The sequence below is a fragment of the Dendronephthya gigantea genome, unplaced genomic scaffold, assembly GCF_004324835.1.
Source record: "Dendronephthya gigantea isolate DGI-Jeju-01 unplaced genomic scaffold, DenGig_1.0 000012F, whole genome shotgun sequence".
Taxonomy (NCBI): Eukaryota; Metazoa; Cnidaria; class Anthozoa; order Malacalcyonacea; family Nephtheidae; genus Dendronephthya; species Dendronephthya gigantea.
The window spans coordinates 2,612,106-2,633,830 of NW_021163022.1; the positions used below are offsets into that span (position 1 = coordinate 2,612,106).

At 36.9% G+C, this 21,725-nt stretch overlaps 3 protein-coding genes across 3 annotated transcripts; 1 reads left to right on the top strand and 2 right to left on the bottom strand.

Moving 5' to 3' along the window:
- Positions 1–1,100: 1,100 nt before the first annotated feature.
- On the bottom strand, positions 1,101–8,697 carry LOC114518886 (tyrosine-protein kinase ABL1-like). Its single transcript, XM_028538917.1, has 9 exons — positions 8,350–8,697; positions 7,588–7,763; positions 5,663–6,223; positions 5,320–5,585; positions 4,254–4,438; positions 3,957–4,109; positions 2,974–3,063; positions 2,784–2,902; positions 1,101–2,707 (listed from the first exon to the last, which is right to left on the bottom strand). Exons 1-9 carry the CDS (start codon positions 8,435–8,437, stop codon positions 1,850–1,852), a joined length of 2,496 nt encoding a protein of 831 aa, XP_028394718.1. The 5' UTR covers positions 8,438–8,697; the 3' UTR covers positions 1,101–1,849.
- Positions 8,698–9,405: 708 nt separating this feature from the next.
- Positions 9,406–17,401, top strand: LOC114518963 (sulfhydryl oxidase 1-like). Its single transcript, XM_028539014.1, has 12 exons — positions 9,406–9,884; positions 10,690–10,790; positions 10,999–11,050; positions 11,141–11,234; positions 12,252–12,345; positions 12,502–12,558; positions 12,640–12,722; positions 12,866–13,021; positions 13,220–13,340; positions 13,430–13,558; positions 14,660–15,199; positions 16,566–17,401. The coding sequence occupies exons 1-12, from the start codon at positions 9,653–9,655 to the stop codon at positions 16,734–16,736; spliced, it is 1,830 nt and encodes a 609-aa protein (XP_028394815.1). The 5' UTR covers positions 9,406–9,652; the 3' UTR covers positions 16,737–17,401.
- An 89-nt stretch (positions 17,402–17,490) lies between these two features.
- Positions 17,491–21,667, bottom strand: LOC114518964. The gene is made up of 12 exons (XM_028539015.1): positions 21,594–21,667; positions 21,182–21,218; positions 21,034–21,102; positions 20,790–20,919; positions 20,351–20,424; positions 19,798–19,858; positions 19,615–19,705; positions 19,366–19,437; positions 18,784–18,855; positions 18,567–18,702; positions 18,194–18,272; positions 17,491–17,850 (listed from the first exon to the last, which is right to left on the bottom strand). Exons 1-12 carry the CDS (start codon positions 21,629–21,631, stop codon positions 17,780–17,782), a joined length of 930 nt encoding a protein of 309 aa, XP_028394816.1. The 5' UTR covers positions 21,632–21,667; the 3' UTR covers positions 17,491–17,779.
- Between the last annotated feature and the right edge of the window lie 58 nt (positions 21,668–21,725).

Consider the following 21,725-nt stretch of genomic DNA (forward strand, 5'->3'; position numbering starts at 1 on the left):
CGCCTTTTAATGACCAGAAATTGATTTAATATACACTTGCAGTATAGGCTACCAGTGATATACTATCGTAAAAGGAAGATAGAAATAAGGCATGCAAATAGTCCAACGGATATACAATAACTCAATAAGCATGAAATTGATGCAAGAGTCTCAGGGGTATTCAATGACACGCCACAAACGCAGCAAAAAGAGGGCGTTCATTACCTCCATTTTAATACCTTTGGAGAAGTACAGCGTTTACAGCAGTATTATAAGATTGCAACCAAATATATTTACCTGGGGCCGCTTGTTCAAAAGCCGGTTAACGCTCACCCTGGGTCCTGGGTTAAATTATGGTTTTTAAAGCCTGCTTTTGAACAACTGGCCCCAGGTCTAACTCTAACCAACGCACGAGGAATGACCTGTACCGAAATGATTCATCTGTTTTAATTAGGAAATTATATTTATTTACAATTTTGCATATTATATTTTTTTATATTGCTACGGTATATATTCCAATACCACACTAATTTTAAAATTGTATGTCATTGTAAAACCCGGTAAAGTATGCGGTGAATTATACGTCTTTGGGACCTAAACTGATCCCTATACATACTGTAAATCAACGGCCTCACATAAATTTTATGATTTTGCATCACATAAACAGGCATCGAATGTGAATGGGGCCGAGTTATTTCCATTTGTTTCTATTCAATTAAAAATTTATGTCAGTATTTCTTCATTGCCAAAGCCTGGTTCCCATTATATCGTAAATGTCGCAAAAAAATCAATTCCAGATTCCAATTTGCTTTTATTTCCTGTATTCAAATCAGACATTGTTGACTTCATACACATATAGACATTCTATTACATCAGCCACCTTGACGTGTTCACGACAATTACGATTAAATGGAATTATGGAAACCAGGTTTGGGTAAGTAAAAGGGCTTATCTCCGAAATGAATGTATAATGTTTTTCAAACTGCATCTTTCGTTGATTGCTGCCGTAAAGAATGGAGAGTTAAGGCGGTGCTACACTATGCCACTTTCCTTGCAACTTGCAATGCAATTCTACTCCTGAGGTATCTGAAGCTGTCAAATACGAACATTTCTTACGATCTGCTAACGTTTTCTTAGACTTCCGATCACTCTTTACAAATTAACATCCCTCAAAATTATAATTGCATTGCAAGTTGCAGGGAAAAGCATCTGAAGTTGACAAATACGAACATTTCTTACGATCTGCGTTTCTTAGAATTTCGATCACTCTTTACAAATTAACATCCCTCAAAATTATAATTGTCTTGCAAGTTGCAGGAAAAATTGCATAGTGTAACAGCGCATACATTACCACAATATTACCGATTATGACAACTAGATAATTGCTCAATGAATACCGAAGATTATCAGGCTGCTTTCAAGTTACGTGTTTTTCAAAGGAATAAACACGCAAAACGTTAACTATCAGTAAACTCTGTTAAATTATCTCTTTCAAGGATATTTCATAGAAAACATGGTCGAGGATGCAGGAATGCAAAGAAAACGCGTAACTGGAAAACAGTGTGATTGACAATGCCAGTCATATATTTAAATATACTCATTACTTTTAAATATTGCTTTCGAATGAGGTTTTCGCGGATGTAGGACGCAGTCGCTGCACATGGTGCTCGCATGTTAACTCTATTTGACAGTTAGTGTAATAAAAATTTTACTCCAAAGGATTGACCGCGATGTCCCGAAAACCACGTTTATCAAGCGATACCAATTATAATTATATCTATATTAATTGCAGTTTCAGAAACAAGTTCCACGTTACTTAAAAATAAGCAAGTAATTTTTCATTAACATACATTAATCAAATTATTTTATCCTACCTCGGGGGTAACTTAGGTTTACTTGGTAATCTTGGTTTGGGTGCTAAGTTTGGCTTTGGTGCCATGGGAGGTTTAGGCTTAGCAATCGTCGGGTGTCCGGTATTATTCACCTCACCGGGTACCGGTGGTAGTTGACGATTTGCTAATGCCGGGTTTCTCACCTCACCATTATGCTGGTCATCAAAATGATCGTTTTGGATAGGGGTGGGGGGTAAGTTCCGGTGCCTTGCAGGTGGAGCTACTACGGTACTGGAACCCCGGCGTCCATCTGTTTGATCAGAATCGTTTGATGACAAATTGGGTACCGGAGGCGGTGGTCTGTTGTTGCGGGAAGGGGGGAGCTTAGGTATTCTTCGTTGATCTTTAGGGGGGGCAGCCTCTGGTTCAGCATCAAAACTTCTTGTATGTGGGAGACGGACTTTTGGTGCAGGCGAGTGCTCTTCACCTTGGAGAGGAATCTGTGGAGGGGGGCGATTGCGAAGTATTGACTGTCCACCCTCCCAAGGCGGGGAACCTGCTTGGTCAGCCACCACCGTTTTAGAGGCAGAAACCTTTACTGAACTAGTTGGTCTGAGTTTTACAGATCCTATTTCAGCTAGGTTAGGCATCTTTTGCTGACCAGCGCTCATAGCACGTGGTATTGTGCTTGTCTTCGAAATGGGGGATGGAGGAGGCGGTGGTCTTGAACTAGCAGGTTGAGGTATGGGGGTCCTGGTAGTATGTGGTACAGCAGGGGGTCTAGGCGATGATGGCAGTGGAAATTGTAAGCTGGACGATCTGGATCCAGGAGGGCTGGACGAGGTAGACCTGGGACCAGACGGCACAGGGGGCGGCCTGGAACTAGCATTAGGAGGCTGCAGGGAGAAGTGAATGTTCTAACGTCAGAAAGTTGCAATCTGAACTAAGCAGCGAAGGAATTTCACAACACACCTGTGGCGGTTCGCCTTGACTGCTGCCTGAATTATCTGAGCCAGTTGACTTCTTCTTCTTTTCCTTTTTCTCTTTCTTTGTTTTAGTTTTTCGCGTTTTTTCCAACTCCTTTTCAACCTCTGTTGATATGAAATAAAGGTTATAATTTCAGACTTGCGACCAAACATAAATTTTCCACTGCGGTACATACCTTCATTTACAGATTTTGATTCAAACATGTCGTTTAACTCTCTATGAATATCTTTAAATGATGGTCGATCAAATGCTTCCCAAGCCCAACCTGTTAAACAATTAACACTAAAGGTTCACTATAAGGGTTTGGACATAGGAAATTCATATATTCTGCTATGCCTGGCTAATCTCTTTAGAAAACAATTTCACTTAATAGAAAGCAGCCTGGCATGACAGAATATACTAATATGGTCTCCCTCAATTAACGTTCGATTGACGCCCATGGGTTTGGAATCAAATAATAATATTACCAAATAATACCAAATTTCGCCTCAGAATAGAATGCAAGAAATACTGTAATGTCAGTTTGTTGTATAAATAAAATTATTTTCTGCAACATCAGCTACTGTGTGAATGGCATCATATAAACTTCAAGGTGAAACTCCCATTATCAAGTCATCCAGTATGAGAGATTAATTATTTCCGATTCAATAGGACTTAGTGTGAAAGAAAAGGGGGGAGGGGGGGGGGGTTGGGGGCGCTGACCGGGAACAAAACAAGATGCAAACGTCGAATTAGTGTGCGTATTCACTGCAGACCCCTGACAAGGACCACTCTGTTGTTGCCTAGGTGGTGAAAACAGTCCAATATGATGGAATATTGCGTTTTCGTCTATAAATGCAAAGTCACACCCATCTCTGACAACTTTATAAGGAAATTGTAAGGGGAATGCCAAAGCATTGGGTATTCCCCGCCCCTGTTAGTAAATCCACCCTAACCTTTCATTAAACTTATAAAGAAAAAATTAGGAACATATAACTGTTGATTAAAGTTCTCGTCTGTATGGTTCTAGTTTGATCAGCTGTTTTAGTTCAAGAAGCTGGACCGGGGCATGCGCGATAACCTCCAAGGCAGTTGAAAGTGATCAAGCTCGTCAAATTTAGAGATACTGTACAGTTTATTTCGTGTGATGTAACTAAGTGTATCATATTTTCCACTCACATTTATTCATAAGCTGGTAAACCTCCTCCGGGCACCCCTCAGGTGAAGGCATACGGTAGCCGGCACTAAGTTTATCATACACTTGAGCTAGATCCAGTCCTGGATACGGAGATATTCCGTAAGTTGCCAGTTCCCATAGCAGAACACCAAATGCTGAATGAGAAAAAGACTTCATTTAATGGAGAACTACGATGTTGTTAATGGCCAAACCAATACAAACGAACTAACTTTACTATCGTACATACATGCAACTCAATGAAAACAAGCCGATTAAGAGATGAAAATATTTTTTTTTACCCCACACATCCGACTTGACTGTGAATTCGTTGAATGCTAATGCTTCAGGAGCTGTCCATTTTATTGGAAATTTAGATCCTTGTCTGGCAGTATACATGTCCTCTCTGAGGAGTCTTGACAGACCAAAATCGCCGACTTTGACAACATTATTACCAGCTAATAGACAATTCCTGGCAGCAAGATCCCTACAAAAAGAACATCTTTCGGCTTTGGATGTCTATACCAAGCATGTTTTCCTCTATGAACTCCAGTTCCTCATGCAGTAAAACTGGATAGAGGTCAGTGGTTTTACTAAGATGCACTGCAATCATAACCTTCGAGAAATTTTTAAATAAAACAAAATAATAACTGATTATTAACCGAGAGCAAGGTTTTTACCAAGGATATCGGACCGAGGTCTCTTTGTACTAACCGACTGAACGAGCCCAAAGGGCGAAGTTTACACAAAAAGACCGAGGTCAGATATTTCTGGGTAAAGACTGAGAAAGGTTTTAATAAAGCTTATTATATTGGATAAGGTGTATATTTGTATTTGAAATGCATACATGAATTCGAATTAGTAGCGTCGTGCCTATTTGATAAAAACGACAACAAAACATTGTATCATTTTTACCCGAAATCAATTGCATACATCTTATAGATTAGATTTCTTACTTTCCCTTTTAGATTTTGCATCCATTTTTTTTACATTTTCATTTACAATTTCTGTTTTCATCCCGTAATGGACCGCTGAATTGATGATACCCACTTTTATATCAAATTGTTTTTCAATATAGATATTTTCTCGCAACCCAGCTGGTTGTTCAAAAGATGGATGAAGTTATCCAGTGGTGGGTGAAAAATTCTCCACTCTTTCGTATGGCCAAGATTGGACTTTTAGATTGCAATTTTAAAGTTAAAATATTTTTTATAATTATAAATTTTGATATACGCAGCTTTATAGCTTTTTAACGCATTTTTACTTCAAAACTAACAAGCCAATTAAACTTCATGTAACATCATACAGGCTTTTCCGTGTTTTTCGTCATCATAAGAAAGGTCTATTAAAAGAAGGATTCCTGTTTACCTGTGAATAAAATTCATGTCTTCCAAATACATCATCGCGGAGGCGATTTGTGTTGCATAATACATCAACATGAGCGCATCAAGATCTTTACTTTTCTCTGGATCTCTGAGATACTCAAGAAGATTACCGCCCTCCATGAACTCAGTGATAATATAAAATGGCGCCTCACGAGTGCAAACTCCTAACAACTGAACCAGGTTCTTATGCTTAAGTCTCTTCATCACGTTTGCTTCACGGAGAAAGTCGTCCACCTCCATTGTCTCTTCCTAATATAAAAAAACACCAGAAGAATGTATACCTTCATGTATAAATCAAATCACAACTAAGAAAACAGGCTCTTTACCTTGAGCGTTTTCACAGCAACCTTTCTTTGATATTTTTTCCATAATCCTTCATAGACCTCACCATACTGACCAGCATCAAGTCTTTGCTTCATACAAATCTCATCTCGATCCACTTCCCACTCGTCTGGATTGTGTGTACCGTATATTGTTGGTTTCTCCGTCTTTGGTGCCGGGTAGTGTAGAGTCGTAACCAGGCCATCCGAGTGCTGAGAATGATAGTGCACTAGCTCCGCTAAGGTTGCAAACTTGTTACCAGCAGAAATATAGAGTTTACCCTCTGGGTTTTTGCTAATGCGGTAATGATAGACCCGGCCGTCAAATCGTATTGATACCGATACCTGACCCGCGTTTGATTCACTTTCACGCACTAAAAAACTTCCATTTATTCCACTATTCAACACAATTTCTGCTTTAATACGAGATATCTGACCATGATACCATGAATGCTTGTCTAGGCTGTCAATAGGGGCAATGTAACTTCGAGGTAACCAGCCTGTTTGACCATTTCGCAACTGCCCACGACACCATTCTCCATTACCATTGTCAGAGAGAATCCACACCTTAATTTCATTTTTTTAAATTCAGTGTACAACTACTACTGGGTAAACAGATGTTAGGGAAGCGAAGGTTTTCCACTTGGATGGATTTTCCAAGGCTTGCGAAAGAAATTTTCGCAGGTTTGTAAGGAAAAATACAAGGAATTGAAAAACGCAAGGAATTTGAAAGTTTTAGGGTTCTAGTTGGTTCTAGTAGAACTTTAGAAGGGGAGCTCCAGAGGGAGAAGAAGAGTGATTATATTGAAAGGAGATGATACTTTAGGGCAGAGTATTGGATTTGAAGGTACTACAACTTGGGGAAGAGTGCTACTTTGAAGTGAGATGTTTTTGAGGAGGAATGCTATTTTTAGGAAGAGGGATTTTAAGTGGTGCTACACTTGAGAAAGGATTTAGAAAAGTGTTTCTTTAAAGGAAAGGATGCTTTATTATCCCTAGTTAAAAACCAAATGTTAAACTTAAGGAGATAAGGAAAATATATTAGTACAGCTAAAAGCCTAGAAACACATCCTAAATTTAGTTCAAATGAAAAGTTTGATTGCAATATATCACAAAATAAAAGTTATAGCTATGCAAAATTATTGTCTAAAGTAGCAGTGCTAAATTAATAATTGATACAAAATTTAGCAACTCCAAAGTGCCAACTTTGCATTGCTTTTTTACACTTTACAATATTTTTTAGAATGCTCTTTCCAGTTGTGTTGATAAATTTACTGTTTTTTAATTTAGTACTGAGCCATATCCACGATAAACATTAGCATACATTTTACATGATATTGAATAGAATATGTTATCAAGGGGACGTGAAATTGATAGAAGCGAAATTGAAAATGAAATTAGAGAAACCAAATAGGGGCAAATCAGAAGTACAAGGCATGTTCAGGAAAGGTTTAAATTAAGAAGTTAGAAAGCTTTTATCATAGGCGAAGGCAAATGACGGCGGCTGGTCATGGCATAGCTAATTTGGGTGTCTACGAAATTGGATTGCTATATGAATAAATTCTTTGTTTGGGAAAAAAGAGTTACATATATGTTCAGACACAGATGGGGATACTAGGCTGATCCACATACACATACTACATGGACATCACTGACACTGAAATGATTTGATACTGAGGTGGATAAAAAAGGAATCTGATCTTCAGGTGGGAAAAAGAACAAAAAATTGTAACTGAACTGAAATTGAAATACAATAGGCAATACATCATAATATGACAAACTTTGTATCTTCATTGTATTGAGCTTTTTCCTATTTTGTTATGGTCATTATTGTGTGCAGATCATACTGGGTACTAGTTTTATTTATGTGTTACAGGTATGTAGTTCCTTTTTATGTAGTTCCTTTTTATGTGGTCAAATAGAAATCTTACCTCCTGATTAGCTTTTATGTTTAGTTGGTCATCATCATCTCCTTTGAAATCATAGAGTGCAATAAACGAGCGTGGATCACATGATACAATAGTTGTCAGGCTTTCCAATGATTGCCATTGTTTCTTCAGAGTACCTGACTCAGGTGTGTCAGGTAGTGGTCTGTTAGAAAATGGAGCTATAATAAAAAAATAGAGACATACTTCCCCTTAATGAGTATATAACACCACACAATTACATTTTGTTTTGTTTTGCCAAACAGTTGCAAAACTACAATGGTTCAACACATAAAATGTGCAAAATTTGAGCTAGGCCAACATGAGGAAATGCCTTTCTCAATTTCAATTCTCAATTTACAATGGAAATTAGTTGCATAGGCAGCACTCTCAAACACAAATTGGTCTATGGGATGTAATTCACATACACATATAAATATAACTACAATATAAAATAAATAGTTTCAAACCACAACCTTATATGAAGTACGCATTTACCGAATATTTTCCAAATTTTCCATTAGGTTGAATTCCCAAATATTTGTTTACTTAAAGTTAATGAATTGCCGCATTTTATAAAATATACTTTTATAAAACGGGAAAAATTACATATCTTTTATTAGCCTACTGAGGCCAAAAATATTGTAAGAGTAATAAAGTTTCCGTAAACACTTGACAAAAGAATAATAAACACGCTGAATTCAAGGGTAAATTGTCTGACATTTCAAATATTAAATTGTTACTGTGCTCAACACATTCTAAACAAACCTGAATTTTCACCATTATTCCTTTCGGAATTTTTCTTTCTCAAGGTGCTTGTTTTTTTTACGCCGGGCTTGCCCTGATTTTGTCCCATTTCAGTTTGTTGCAGGAACCAAAGCTAAGCCAAGTTGGAGGCAAAACTGGGAAGGGTATTTTTCTACTTCGACAGTAAATGATCGCTTTTCCTTCATTTTAAAAGCAAATGTACAACGTCGTTCACATGGTTTGCATAGAACAGGTCGAGGAATGTCAGAAGATTCCCAAAATACTTTTAATCCTGAGTTTTACGCCTTTGTGAAGTAATAAATCGATTATGAAATATGACAAAGTCAAACTCACACTTGAGGAAATAAATTTGTGATAATCGGCGAGCAAAAGCAAACTGGGGAGAGATACAAAGATCGGAATCTGTTTGCTCCCCCCCCCGTATTTAATTAAATAATTTAAATTTTTTACTCATTTCCTATCCGCGCGAATCCGCGCGCATGATGGAATCATTGAAAGAACGAATGAGTCAAATCATAAACTATGCTGAAATGCTCATAATAAATCATGCACCAATTGTTATAAATCCATGCAACTAAATCGAGCAATCTAAATTATTACTTATTCCAATTATTCCATTTGGCGAATGCCACTCAACAACCATATATTCCCTCTACGGTGACCTCTAAAGCCACCTCCATATATATATGATATATTCATTACGCATTTACTGTAGCATTGTTGCACATGCACTATTATAAAACTCGCCGCCAAGGGCAGTTTCGCTAGCTCATTTGACTGACAGTTGACATGACTTGGCTTTTTTTTCGGCGATAACGTGCAAAGTGTATTTACTAAGAACAACCGGAATGTTTATATATAAAGAAGAGAGAATTTGTTTATACTTTTTTACAATTTTAACATACTTCTTCCCCTTCGCGTACACCCCACCATCTACACCTTGGTGCAGCCGACAGTGCACCCCGACCCCGTACGTGCAGTTCACACGTACCCCGTGAAATTCATCATATGATTGGTCAGATGGTTAAAACAACCGGAAGTAGACACGGTTGTCGATTCACTTGTAAACACCATGTAATAATAGAAATGGCTAAAGTAAAAAGAAACGTGCTTATTGTTGACTTGTGTTGACCTTTATTGTATATAATACACCATTAACAACTATTTTATCTTATTTATGGCTAAAGGAACAAATAATCATCTTTGGAGTACGGGATGAGCTCGGAATCTATGTAGCAAAATAGATAGATTTTTACGGGTTTTGTTCAGAATTAGCAACTTCTATTTATGAACTTTTATTGCTATGAAGTGCGCGTGGTTTTATATCCTATCAACGTTATTCATTTCTAATGTGTTTGTGGTATATGGAAATCCATTATATGCTCCTACGGATAAGATCGTACTACTGGAAAACGACACAATATCTTCAATTTATAATAGCAGTTTTGCTTGGTTTGTTGAGTTCTATTCAAGTTGGTGTGGACATTGTCAGTCCTTTGCGCCACACTGGAAATATTTGGCGAAGCAAGTTGAAGGTTGGGGACTTTGGAGCAAAGATAATATACCTTATTTTTTTGTAAACGTGTTATTGTACAGGGTTTAAATCCTATCACATTGTTTTGAAATGAGGTCATACTGTACTCAGTGTACTGTTTGAAGAAAAAATGGATCTGTTTTTAAGATTGTTAGTCTCATCATTGTACAGTATATTAGTTTTTGGGTAATATTCGATGGATTGGATCAAGTGATGGTATATACTGTATGTTAGGACGTGCATTTTTAAACACACTTTGGTAAAAATATAAGTGTCTTTACATCGATCTAAGTGCCTTTGTTTCTTATGAATATTTAATGCATAATAAGCCATTTGGCTTAAAAATTGAAGTATATTTTACACAGGCTTTAATTTGTCCAGTTGATGTTAGATCTTTGAACCATACAAATAACCATTATATTTTGGAAAATATTTGCCCAAAATATATTAGCATATGAACATGCATGCTTTGAATTGTATACAATCTCTTTCATAAGAACAGATCTGGACATTGCCATAGAAGCCAAAAATGTTGTTAGTTCTTTGAATTTACCTCTTGACCACGTCTGCATCCAAATTGACCTCATTTAGTAGCAGAGGATAAGACCTGTACTTGAACTGTTAATGTATTATATATTCCCCCTTTGCTGCCTATTCAAGTGCCTTAAGGAAACAGTATGCATGCAATTTCTCATTGTTGAACCTATAACTCAAGTCAATATGCCTTTGTGGCACCTTCTTTGTTCTGCTTTTTCTAATGCCAGTTGATTTTCTTTGATTAATTGTGTCAATGGATATTTTCCTAGGCTGGAATACTGTTATTCAGGTTGCTGCAATAGATTGTGCTGAAGCTAGGAACATGAGAACCTGTGAGCACTTCAACATACAAGGATATCCTACACTTAAAGTAAGTCAAAATTACCCCCTTTGAAATATAATGGTCATCCATGCCATCTCAAAATAATCCAACTTCTATAATTTGTCATGAAAAATACATATTGTTAAGTCATAAAGTCGTATTTCTTTTTTGTATATTTTTACATGAAATTATAAGCCAGTACATTCTGGCTGAGTATTACTTTATACGAAAAATATTTATTTGGCTTTTGTTTCAGTTTTTTAAAGCATTAACAGCAGACAAGAAGGATCTAGGATCGGTTTACACAGGTATGTATGTTCAATTCCCCAAAGCATCATAACGGAAAAGTAACTGACAAGTACAATAATTTGACTAAGATATCATTTTTCACCATCCAGGAGATAGAGAACCACCTGATATGGAAAATGCCATAATTGATTTCTTGGAAACCAAAGGAAACTCTAAATTAAACCTTGATTTTAGGCCAATTAGGTAATTATAACTTTCAATATCAGATTTTGTCAGTGCATCCTACTTTTCTATGTACTGGTTTTCTAGGCCTTGCTGTGAACCATTCATAAAAACTGAATAATATATTATTGACGGTCGACATACAGCAGTGTATCAAATTCTTCAAAAAACATATTTTTCTTTGGAAGTGGTAGCCATAGTGCCATATACAACATCAAAAAATTGTTGAAAGTGCTTCAAATACTAATTAATGAGTTTATAGTAACAGATGCAATGGGCTAATAGGACGTTAAGTTACATTTATTCAGTAGAATATATGATATATTCAGCGAGTCAAATGGTTTTAGTCTACTGGTAATTTCCACTAGTGCCACTGCTCTTTTTTATGGATATATAATGCTGAATATTGCCTATTATTTATGAGGTTTACAAGACTGTTTTTGAGACCTAATATATCAGACAAACGAAGAAGGATCTTTTTATGGACATATAATGCTGAATCTCGCCTATTCTTTATGATGTTTACACGAGTGTTTTTGAGACCTAAATCACCTAATATCAGCGATTTTTTTCCGCTTTCCACACGCATCTCTTCTTTTTCTTCCATTTAAGGATTAGTTCCCAAGTATCTTAGACTTAGTGTCCTTGATAAATATTCTCTCTCGAGTGTGCTGCGCGTCATGTGTGATTGTGTGGAACAAACTACAGGCCTGACTATCTAAACCCATGAGAATCTTTCCTATCCAACCACGAGAAACATCCCCTCGATACCAGGTCATTATTCCTCTTTCGATGACGAAAGCTTCGTTTTTAAACTGATAAACTTCGCTCGACATTCAGGGCCTCCCTCTTCTTCTTAACATTTTTAGCCTTGACCTCTTCTTTGACTCTTCATGTTTGCGTTATTAGAATCAGTCTTCACTCCTCGTCCATGTGTGTAGTCTTCGCCCAATATGTTATATGTACTTATTATACTCGTATATACTTTAATGCAGTTGTAAGCTTTCGACTGATTCGCACTTTATGTATTTTACACAGCATTCAAGTGTCTGATGGAAATTTAAAAAACACTCAGCTGCCTAAACCTATAGCTTTGGTTTTTGAAACCAACTCATCCTATCTGGGGAAAAAGGTAATTATACTTCCCATTTGCCATCTTACTTTTGTCGATTTGAGCAGTATGAAATAAACATAGTTTTAGTGTTTCATCAATTCTTTCTTTATAGTGAACTACGCAATTATACAAGAGTTATTTGCATGTAACCTAAAATATTTCTTTATTCGACAGCTTATGTTGGATTTGATGAATACACCGAAGATCGCGATAAGGAGGGTGATTGGTGATGTGCGTTGAAAATAATTCTTGAAATTTAGTCAAGTTTTGACTTGTAAAAATTATAATGCTTCTGTATACACATTGTTTTAGGAAGCTATGAAAACAAAGTATAAAGTAACTCAACTTCCGCAAGTCGTGTTGATCTTTCAAGATGATAAATTTGTTCACTTAAAGTAAGTTATTTAGTTGGAATACGTCGCTCAGAATTCTTCTTCTATATTAGTTACCGTAGTTGAATTCTTAAATTCATAGGAAAAACGTAACTTAAGCTAGCATAACCTCTTTCTGTTGTTTTGAAGAAATCAATTTTGTTTAGAAAAAATCAAACACGGCATCAAATTCTCTCGGAGCTGAGGAGATTCGATGTGAAGAAAGTGACACCTCAGCCACCAAGAGAAGTTCAAATGACAAACTTGCATTTTAAAGATCTACATAAAAACGATATATTAGTGAAACAAAACAAAGAAATTGGGTAAGTTGGCGTGAATGTTTCATTAAAATAATCTTTCACCTTGAAGAATATTCATTGCAACTTGCAAGTGATGTTCCTGAGCAGACAATTATGGTGATATATTGCATGGTTATGAGGTGCATGACAGTGATCTCATATTCATTCCGTATTGTGTGGTTATCTTATTGTTAACCATAAATATCTTTCTATGACATTTAGATATGATGTTCATATGCGTGATTTAGAGAGCGCTCTAACGTTTATATTCACGAGAGAAATTGTCATTAAAAAGATTTTACATAAAGAAAACCTGGAACGCTTTGTGGACCTACTAGTCCAGGTAATATATCGTTATCATATTCGTGCATAATTTTTACATCTTACTACAAGGCGTTGCGTGCCCTGACTTTTAAACTTTTCTACCTATAGTGTTTTCCAGGCAGGCCACCAATCAACAGATTTCTCTCAACCCTTCACAAATGGCTACAAGAAAGAGTCAAAGATAAGGACAGACCACTTAGACCGTCTGCTTTACGATTGTTCTATAATATGCACAAGGTAACGTGAGGATTAACCATTTCTATAATATGCACAGGGTAACGTGAGGATTAACCATTTCCGCCGTTTGTGATAACGGCACTTTTACCCGCCTTTCTCTAAAACACCACACCAGTTACTTAGACTGTGACATCGGTTACTTCCTTGCTCGGTGTGGACCCTGTCACCCAGTGTCAACACTGCCTCACTCCATGGGGACACTGTTTCACGTAGTGTCGACACTGCCTCACTCCGTGGGGACACTGTTTCAAGTAGTGTCGACACTGCCTCACTCCGTGGGGACACTGTTTCAAGTAGTGTCGACACTGCCTCAATCCGTGGGGACACTGCCTCACTCCATGGGGACACTGTTTCACGTAGTGTCGACACTGCCTCACTCCGTGGGGACACTGTTTCAAGTAGTGTCGACACTGCCTCACTCCGTGGGGACACTGTTTCACTCCGTGGGGACACTGTTTCAAGTAGTGTCGACACTGCCTCACTCCGTGGGGACACTGTTTCAAGTTGTGTCGACACTGCCTCACTCCGTGTCGACACTGCCTCACTCCGTGGGGACATTGTTTCAAGTAGTGTCGACACTGCCTCACTCCGTGGGGACATTGTTTCAAGTAGTGTCGACACTGCCTCACTCCGTGGGGACATTGTTTCAAGTAGTGTCGACATTGCCTCACTCCGTGGGGACATTGTTTCACCCAGTGTGTTCACTATTTCACCCAGTGTGCACTCTGGCTTACTGAGTGGGGACACTGTTTAACTCAGTATGGACACTGGCTCACTCCATGGGGATACTTACAGTGAAGACACTGATGCATTGCTCATTGGGACGAATGGTTCGCCCAGTAGGGACGTTGTCTCACCCAGTGGGTGACGTAAGACGACCGACAACGTTTCGATACTACGACCAATTATCACTGACTACTGAACCTGAATGTTTTCATTTTTAAATTGATCTCGAATGGTTTTATACGCAAAAGCCAGCGGGAATTATCATTGAATGAATGCCTCATTATCTTACTAACATATTGTTTGCCCCCCGACATAACTTACGTAGAATTATAAATGTGACCACAGACACATTAATAATTTCAAACTATCTTCCAGGCTGATAACACGTCTTTGCCAGAAACAGTCGAATGGCGTACATGTGAAGGTAGTCGACCTCAATATCGTGGCTATCCATGCAGTTTATGGATATTATTTCACACTCTTACTGTGAACTGTGCTAATAAAGGAGTAACCAGGTTAACCGGAGCCGATGTCTTGACCAGAATCCGAGGTTACGTGAAAAGCTTCTTCAGTTGTATTGAATGCTCAAAACACTTTTACAACATGTCGAAAAACGTTGAAAATGAAGTTCATACCCATAACGAGGCCATTATATGGTTATGGCGTGCTCATAATAGAGTAAATAGGCGATTAAGTAAAGAGCCTAGTACCGACCCTCATCATCCTAAAATCCCATATCCGCCTAAAAACTTGTGTACAGAGTGCGCTGATGATAGTAGGGGATATAATGATACATGGAATGATAAACCTAGAACATGGAGAGATAATGTCGTATTGAACTATCTAAAGGCACACTACGGAGTGCATAATATTCGGCTATATGATGAAAACGAGGAGCAAGCAGGATCTGATCAAGTAAGGGCGATAGTACGTGTTATTGGCTTCAGCATGACGTATTTTGATACCAGCTTATGTGTCGTTGTATATGGTGCAGGGGTGATCATTTTAGTCATGTTATATATTTATGTGCTAAGACGACGGAGGAGGAGGAGTGTCAAGCACTTCTCCCATATGGCGTAGGACGCTTACGAAAGATTTTATGAAAATAACACGAATTCAAATTCGATGAAAACAGGATTGAAGATTGTTGCTACACCTAAAAGAGCATGGCTTGTTTTCATGGTCGTCAGTGTTGTTGCAAATTGATAACAATGTTCAGGGTTTAGGGTTGTTTGGTGCCGCACAACATTGTTCAATCCTCTTTCTGTTGAAAGAAAACAACTGTGTTTTTACCCTCGTATTCGGAGAATGACAATGAACTTAGAAAGACGTATAACCACTGACCTATAATACTAACCCATACTAGATATCTATAATATAGGTCAGTGTGTGGAACAGCATACGCAAAGCAAAAAAAAACATACCAACACCACATGAAAATCTCTACGCCTGATTCACACTAGTCCTTTTTATTTCACGACTGAGGAATTATCTTCGTTACCAAATATCATAGAGAATGAAATCTGCGATTTATAGGACGAGTGTGAATTAGGCTTCGGGCGAAGTTTTCAGCTGCATCGAGTTAAAGGCACAAAGCACTATCAAAAAGATACAATAGGCACTTCCGAATTTGCTGTTTGGCGATGAAAACTGCCTTTTAACAATAGATCACGTTATCTGTCTCGATTTAAAACTATTTTTTCGTAATAAGCAGATTCACAAAGTGTCTTTTTAATTGTAATATGTGAAAACACATAAAGAGATGCACAAAGTGCAAAAATAAAAACACTGTATAAGTTTTATGAAGGTATTATGGCAAAGTGGCAACCTTGAATTTGAGGTCAAGATCACAACAACCAATTTTTAAACTTTATTCCGAACTATACGGTTATTTTAACTTATGAAATGAACACCTCAGTACTATCAGATAAATGAAAACAAATTCTACTTCGTTGGCGTGATCACCTATAGACCTGGTTTAACGCGCCTTGGGTGATGATGTGTCAAAGTAATAACTTATTCAAAATTTCCATCCATTGTTTGTCTAACAACAATGTTGGCATCATTCGAACAGCCAAATATCTAATTTCCTTATTAATGACACAATCGTATCTTGGTGCGTGGTCAGTTATTTCTTTGACAAAGGTGGTCACTTGGTCTTATAATACCCTTTGAATTTAGACCCAATTCTTGGATTATTGTATTATAAACAAAGAGGATATATTAGAAATTCATTTCAAACAACGTTTAACGCCATCTTAATGTTTTTTTTTCACTTTAGCTTTACGCTGATATATACGTCAGATCGACAATACCAGAACTAACGACTACTGACAAAAGACAAAGACTAACTCGACGTCGAAAAAAACTATTTAATCTTCTACAGAAATATAAAAGACATACACTTAACAGGACATACACGACATTCTCTCAGATTAGGCCAAGGCCATAAAACGGCGATTGGTTGCAGTAGGTTTAATGAGGTCAGAGGGGATAAAATTTCGTGTGGACAATGTGATTAAAACATGGTTTTTGTTAAAGAGAAGTTCGATTTACATGCAGCATATAGTTTTTAGTAAAGCTTAGGAAACATAGAAAGGGCAGTTTGAATAAGGTCCTGTGTGTGTATATATTTAGGGAAGAAGTTTACATGCCATTTTTGAGGATCAATTTACGCGCGGGATGTATTGTTGGGAGAGAACGACATGCAGAGGAGTGTATAAACAGGGATGCGGGAACTGGGGTGGACAGCAGGGGCAGCTTTTGCCTTTTATCAGAGAGAGAAAGATGCTCTTTCCATTTCTAGGGATTTTACTGCAGTTTGTTGATAAATTTGCTTTTTCACAGCGCTATATAGGAATTTCAAGAATGGCGCAATCGTCTGACGAAAAACTGTTGATGTTTAGTGAACACTTTTAAATGCGCCGATGACGAAAATCTCCCCTCCCCCTATCCCATCGCTTTCGCATCTTTCCGGCGTCCCAGCGTGTGAATAAAAAGTAAACATACGAGGGAAGTGTGTAAAATACACAAGAGAAGCGTGTAGAACATGCACTCTGTGAGTCGTCATGACATACATGCAGATATCATTTGCAAGGGTTGTTAAAAATTATTTCTTTGCAAGCAACCACAAAAGCGGAAAATTAAGAAAGATTACACGTTCATAAAAAAATTAAATCCCGCCATATCTATTGTATAAAAACTATAAAAAATCAAACGACCCTATTGGATATTCTAGTTAATAAAATACTAAGATACTCTTATACTGATCTAGTCATTGATATGACTGGTTCATTTTCGCCGTGTAAAAGCGTTTTTACTAGGAATCTATACCGAGCAATATTTTCAGAAAATGGTAGCTAGTGTTTTCTATACATGATACATTCTCATAAAATACATAAATACATTATATCATAGTATGATTCTATACAATATGTATTACAAATAATTTAGTTCTTACCGGTAGGCATTATCTACCCAGATCTTCCTCGGTGATTACTTTGTGATCGCGTGAATAAGACGGCGTGGCGTTTCGGTTTCGCACGTACTCATAGAAGATGGTGATTCTAAAAACGAGCCAGAACAAGATCAACTCCAAGTAAGACCCTGGATACGAGGTTGGGTCAACCCAACGGTTGAATGCGTTGCCTCGTAATTCAGAAGTTGATGAGGGTTAGAAGCAAAGATTTTATTTCAAGGTGGGGTGAAGAGGAGTTTCCTAAAATACTATGTCACTAATCTATAACAATTTCTACTTGCTCCCCAGAAGGAGAAAACTAAAAACTAGTTCTACCTTAAAATACGATATAAAATTTACTAACAATGAAGTTCGTGGATACTTGTTGAACCACTATAAATCAAGTCATCTTAAGATGTATAAACAGTACGATATTGTAGAATATTAAGTACCTTTAACATCCTCCAGGTATTGTTTTGCAGCATCGTTTATTGCTTTAACTGTTAACGCGGTCGTGGCAATTTTGTCAATCTAGGAATGCGTTTTAAGATAGTTTGTTGGAATAGTCTATTTATATCCCCCAAACTAACCGGTGCGTGGCGGGACTTGTATACTTATCGGAAAGGATGGTGCCAAACTCTACTCATATAGATTAATTGTGTGACGTACCGGTAATCATGCACTGCTTAAGGTTTATTGAGATTGACGAAGGTTCAAAGCGACTCTTTGATAAGGATTGGTTTTCGTTTAATTATAATTGTCCACCATGCATCCTCCTAGTAGCTAAATCCACCATCATTGGACTGGTAATTAAACAACACCTACCATAAGGATCGATTCATTCTTTAATCTGTCCAGGTTATCAAACATGTCTTTATCAGGCTGTATACTCTCCAGAAATACATTTTGTTCGGCAGATAAACAATCCTTGCTGATTTGACCATACGACTCGATCAGCTCTCTGCAATTACAATGATGGAAAACGTACAGTAAATTACTTTCTGATGGTGGTCACTTGAATAGCAAAAACAATAACAAATACCTTTCTGTTGATGGAACCTCGTTTTGATATTTTTCAAGAATTTCCTCCCAGCCCTTCTCCTCTTTAGACATTCTAAGACAGGAATCACAAAAATTTAAATCGATGTTTTAATCATTCGTATCGTGAGAGGACCATATTAGGCTATGTGCATACGAGCTAGCGTCGTTTTCGAGCGTTTTCAAAATCGTTTTGGTCTATTTTATCGTTTAGACGCCCTGTCCACACGATCCAAGGAGAAATACGCTTTATTCTTAAATTAGTTTCAACTTCTATTTTAAATTGACGGTGTTTGAAACCGTTTTGGCGTGAAAACGATTGCGAAAAAGCTCGAAACGTTACCGTGTGCACATAGCCTTTGTGTTATCAAATATATGTACTTATATCCTTTTATGGTTTGAGTGTTAATTCAGACAAAGAAGGGGTGTAACATAATAATATTGCTGTTATTGTGATGGTGTTTCAGAAATGTCTGTAGACCAGTGAACTGTAGCCTGTGGGTGTTTACAGAATATAGTTAAAAAACAACGAATATTCTGCCTGCGCTTTATGGGAATCTCAGTATTGCAAGAAAAAAACTAATACCTCTCTGTGGTTTCTTGACTTTTCTTCGCATACTCTTCAAGCTGTTGGGCCTTTGGATTCGGCACAATCACTCTTGATTGAAAATTGACAAAGAATATAAGTATAAATATAATTGTTGATTTTAGGACACTTTCAGATTGCTACAAAAGTGCAGTTTCTTAACCCATACTACCATAGGTTTCAGGCTAAGTAGATATACCAAGTTTGTTCGTTTCCTTGGCTGTATTGTTGAATCTTACATGGTTTTACCTCTCAATGACTTCACATTTCTGTTCAGCAGCACATTTCCAAACATCAGAATTCTTTAATGTGGTTTGAAGATGCAAAACAATTTGCTTGACTAGAAATTAGAATATGATTGTCAAATAGTCTTCTAGGTATTCTTTATATCATTTAAATAGGCTTTTAAATACCTGATTATACTGTACTCACCTTTTTCAGCAAAATTAGGAATGTTGATGTACTTTTCATCTTTAGCATTTTCACACATGTGCTACAAAAATCATTTCAATATCAATCGATACCACCACAATGGATAATATTCTGGGGTCGGTTGTATGAAAGCTGGATAGCACTATACTGGATACCACCGGATAGTGATTTTTTTCAACTGTCCTAAAAATGCTTGAAACACGATAAAATTTCATCTTTGGAACCAACAATTATTAAAGAGGCTCCTCGATTTAGGAATACTAAGATTTAATCAAACAACAGGCGATTTTAAAGCGATTAAAAAACCACTGTCCAGTGATTTTTTGTGGATATCTGGCGCTTTTATACAACTGGCCCCTGGATACAAACTTTCCAAATTCCTTTAAGGTGTGCCAGAATTTTTTGTAATTCACAACAAATTTGATGTTCCTCATTTCTACTATACACATCAGTTTTTATATATATCCATATTTTTTCTTTATATTCATGTCAGTGTTATTTTGCCATAGGTACAAAACAAGCCTATGTTCTTGCATTGCTTCTGTATACTTACCAACAAACTTTTATCAAATAACTGGAGCAGTGTTCCATCTGGACTCAAATCAGTCGGAATTTCCTTATACAAGTCTTGTTAAAATAAAATTATCACATTTATAAGAGAATATTGAGTGAGAGAGGTTAAGGGTCACAATTTGTTAATTGGTTAATAGGAAACATGGCCATGCAAATAAAATTGTGAATTAAAAATTTTCTCATTACTTAATAAATTTTGTCAGCTATACTTTCATTGCTCCATTTGCACCATGTTACATATCATGCAAACACCAAAAATGTACATGTACAAATGACTTGTTTTGGTTTACTGCTGTGTTTGTAGACATAAATGAAATTTTTAAAACAAATGAGTTGGAATGTTTTTCAACAGGAACGTAACATGAACCAAAATGGGGCAACAAGTTTGTTTTTACTCCAAACAAGACACAAGAACATACCCTGAACAGCTGCTACTCTTTTAGGCTGACAAATTTCTAAAGGTGAATGAATTTTTCTTCCCCGTATAAAACTTGACCTCCTTCTTTTCACTTCTTTTGCATTATCTTTATTGTCTGAAGATTTTTTATCCTGCAACCAAACAATGTCAGAGTTATCAGACCATGAAGCATAAACAAGCTTTGTGCTTTAGTCATTAATAAAATTTTAGAATGTGTCAGTTCATGAGCATACAAATTCTCTTACTTTTTGTCTCAATCTTTTACTTTGTCTTGAGAACCGAAAACCCGAGTCATTTTCTTCTTTGTTTTCAATCTAAAATAATTCCCAAGTTAAGCATGTAGAAACTGACACCAAAAGCTATTCAAAAGCTGTGGGTCAAAAGGGCTTGTACCTGACCAAAATCAGTTTTTCGCTTTCTTGACTGTGACCTAAGAATAATAATGAATTATAGAAAATTAGAAATGAATAAATGGATCATTCTGAATATTTTACACTTTAATACCTTAAATACAAAAAATCTATAGGAAGGAGTTTATTCAAGTATGCACTGATACAGTTTACTGGCATGTTTACGCTTGTATTTATGTGATGTTAACATAATACGTTAATAACAACTAACAAGCTAGAACTACTGTATATGAAATTTAGAATCCAAAATTAAAAGTATTGACTATGTTTTCGTTGGTGAATTGTCAACGGTTCATTTGTACTGTCGAAATTCAACACAGATCATCCTATTAACTATAGTGATGAATTATTGAAAACAAGCACTATCTTCTATCCTTATTTAACATATTTCTTACCTTGTAAGGATGGTTGTGGAAGGCAAATTCGCGGCCATATTGGATTTTCCCGCGCGGACGTAATTAAAAATTCCATCTAGTAATTATCACAATTTATCATGTCGTATCACATCATACCCAACAGCATCATAT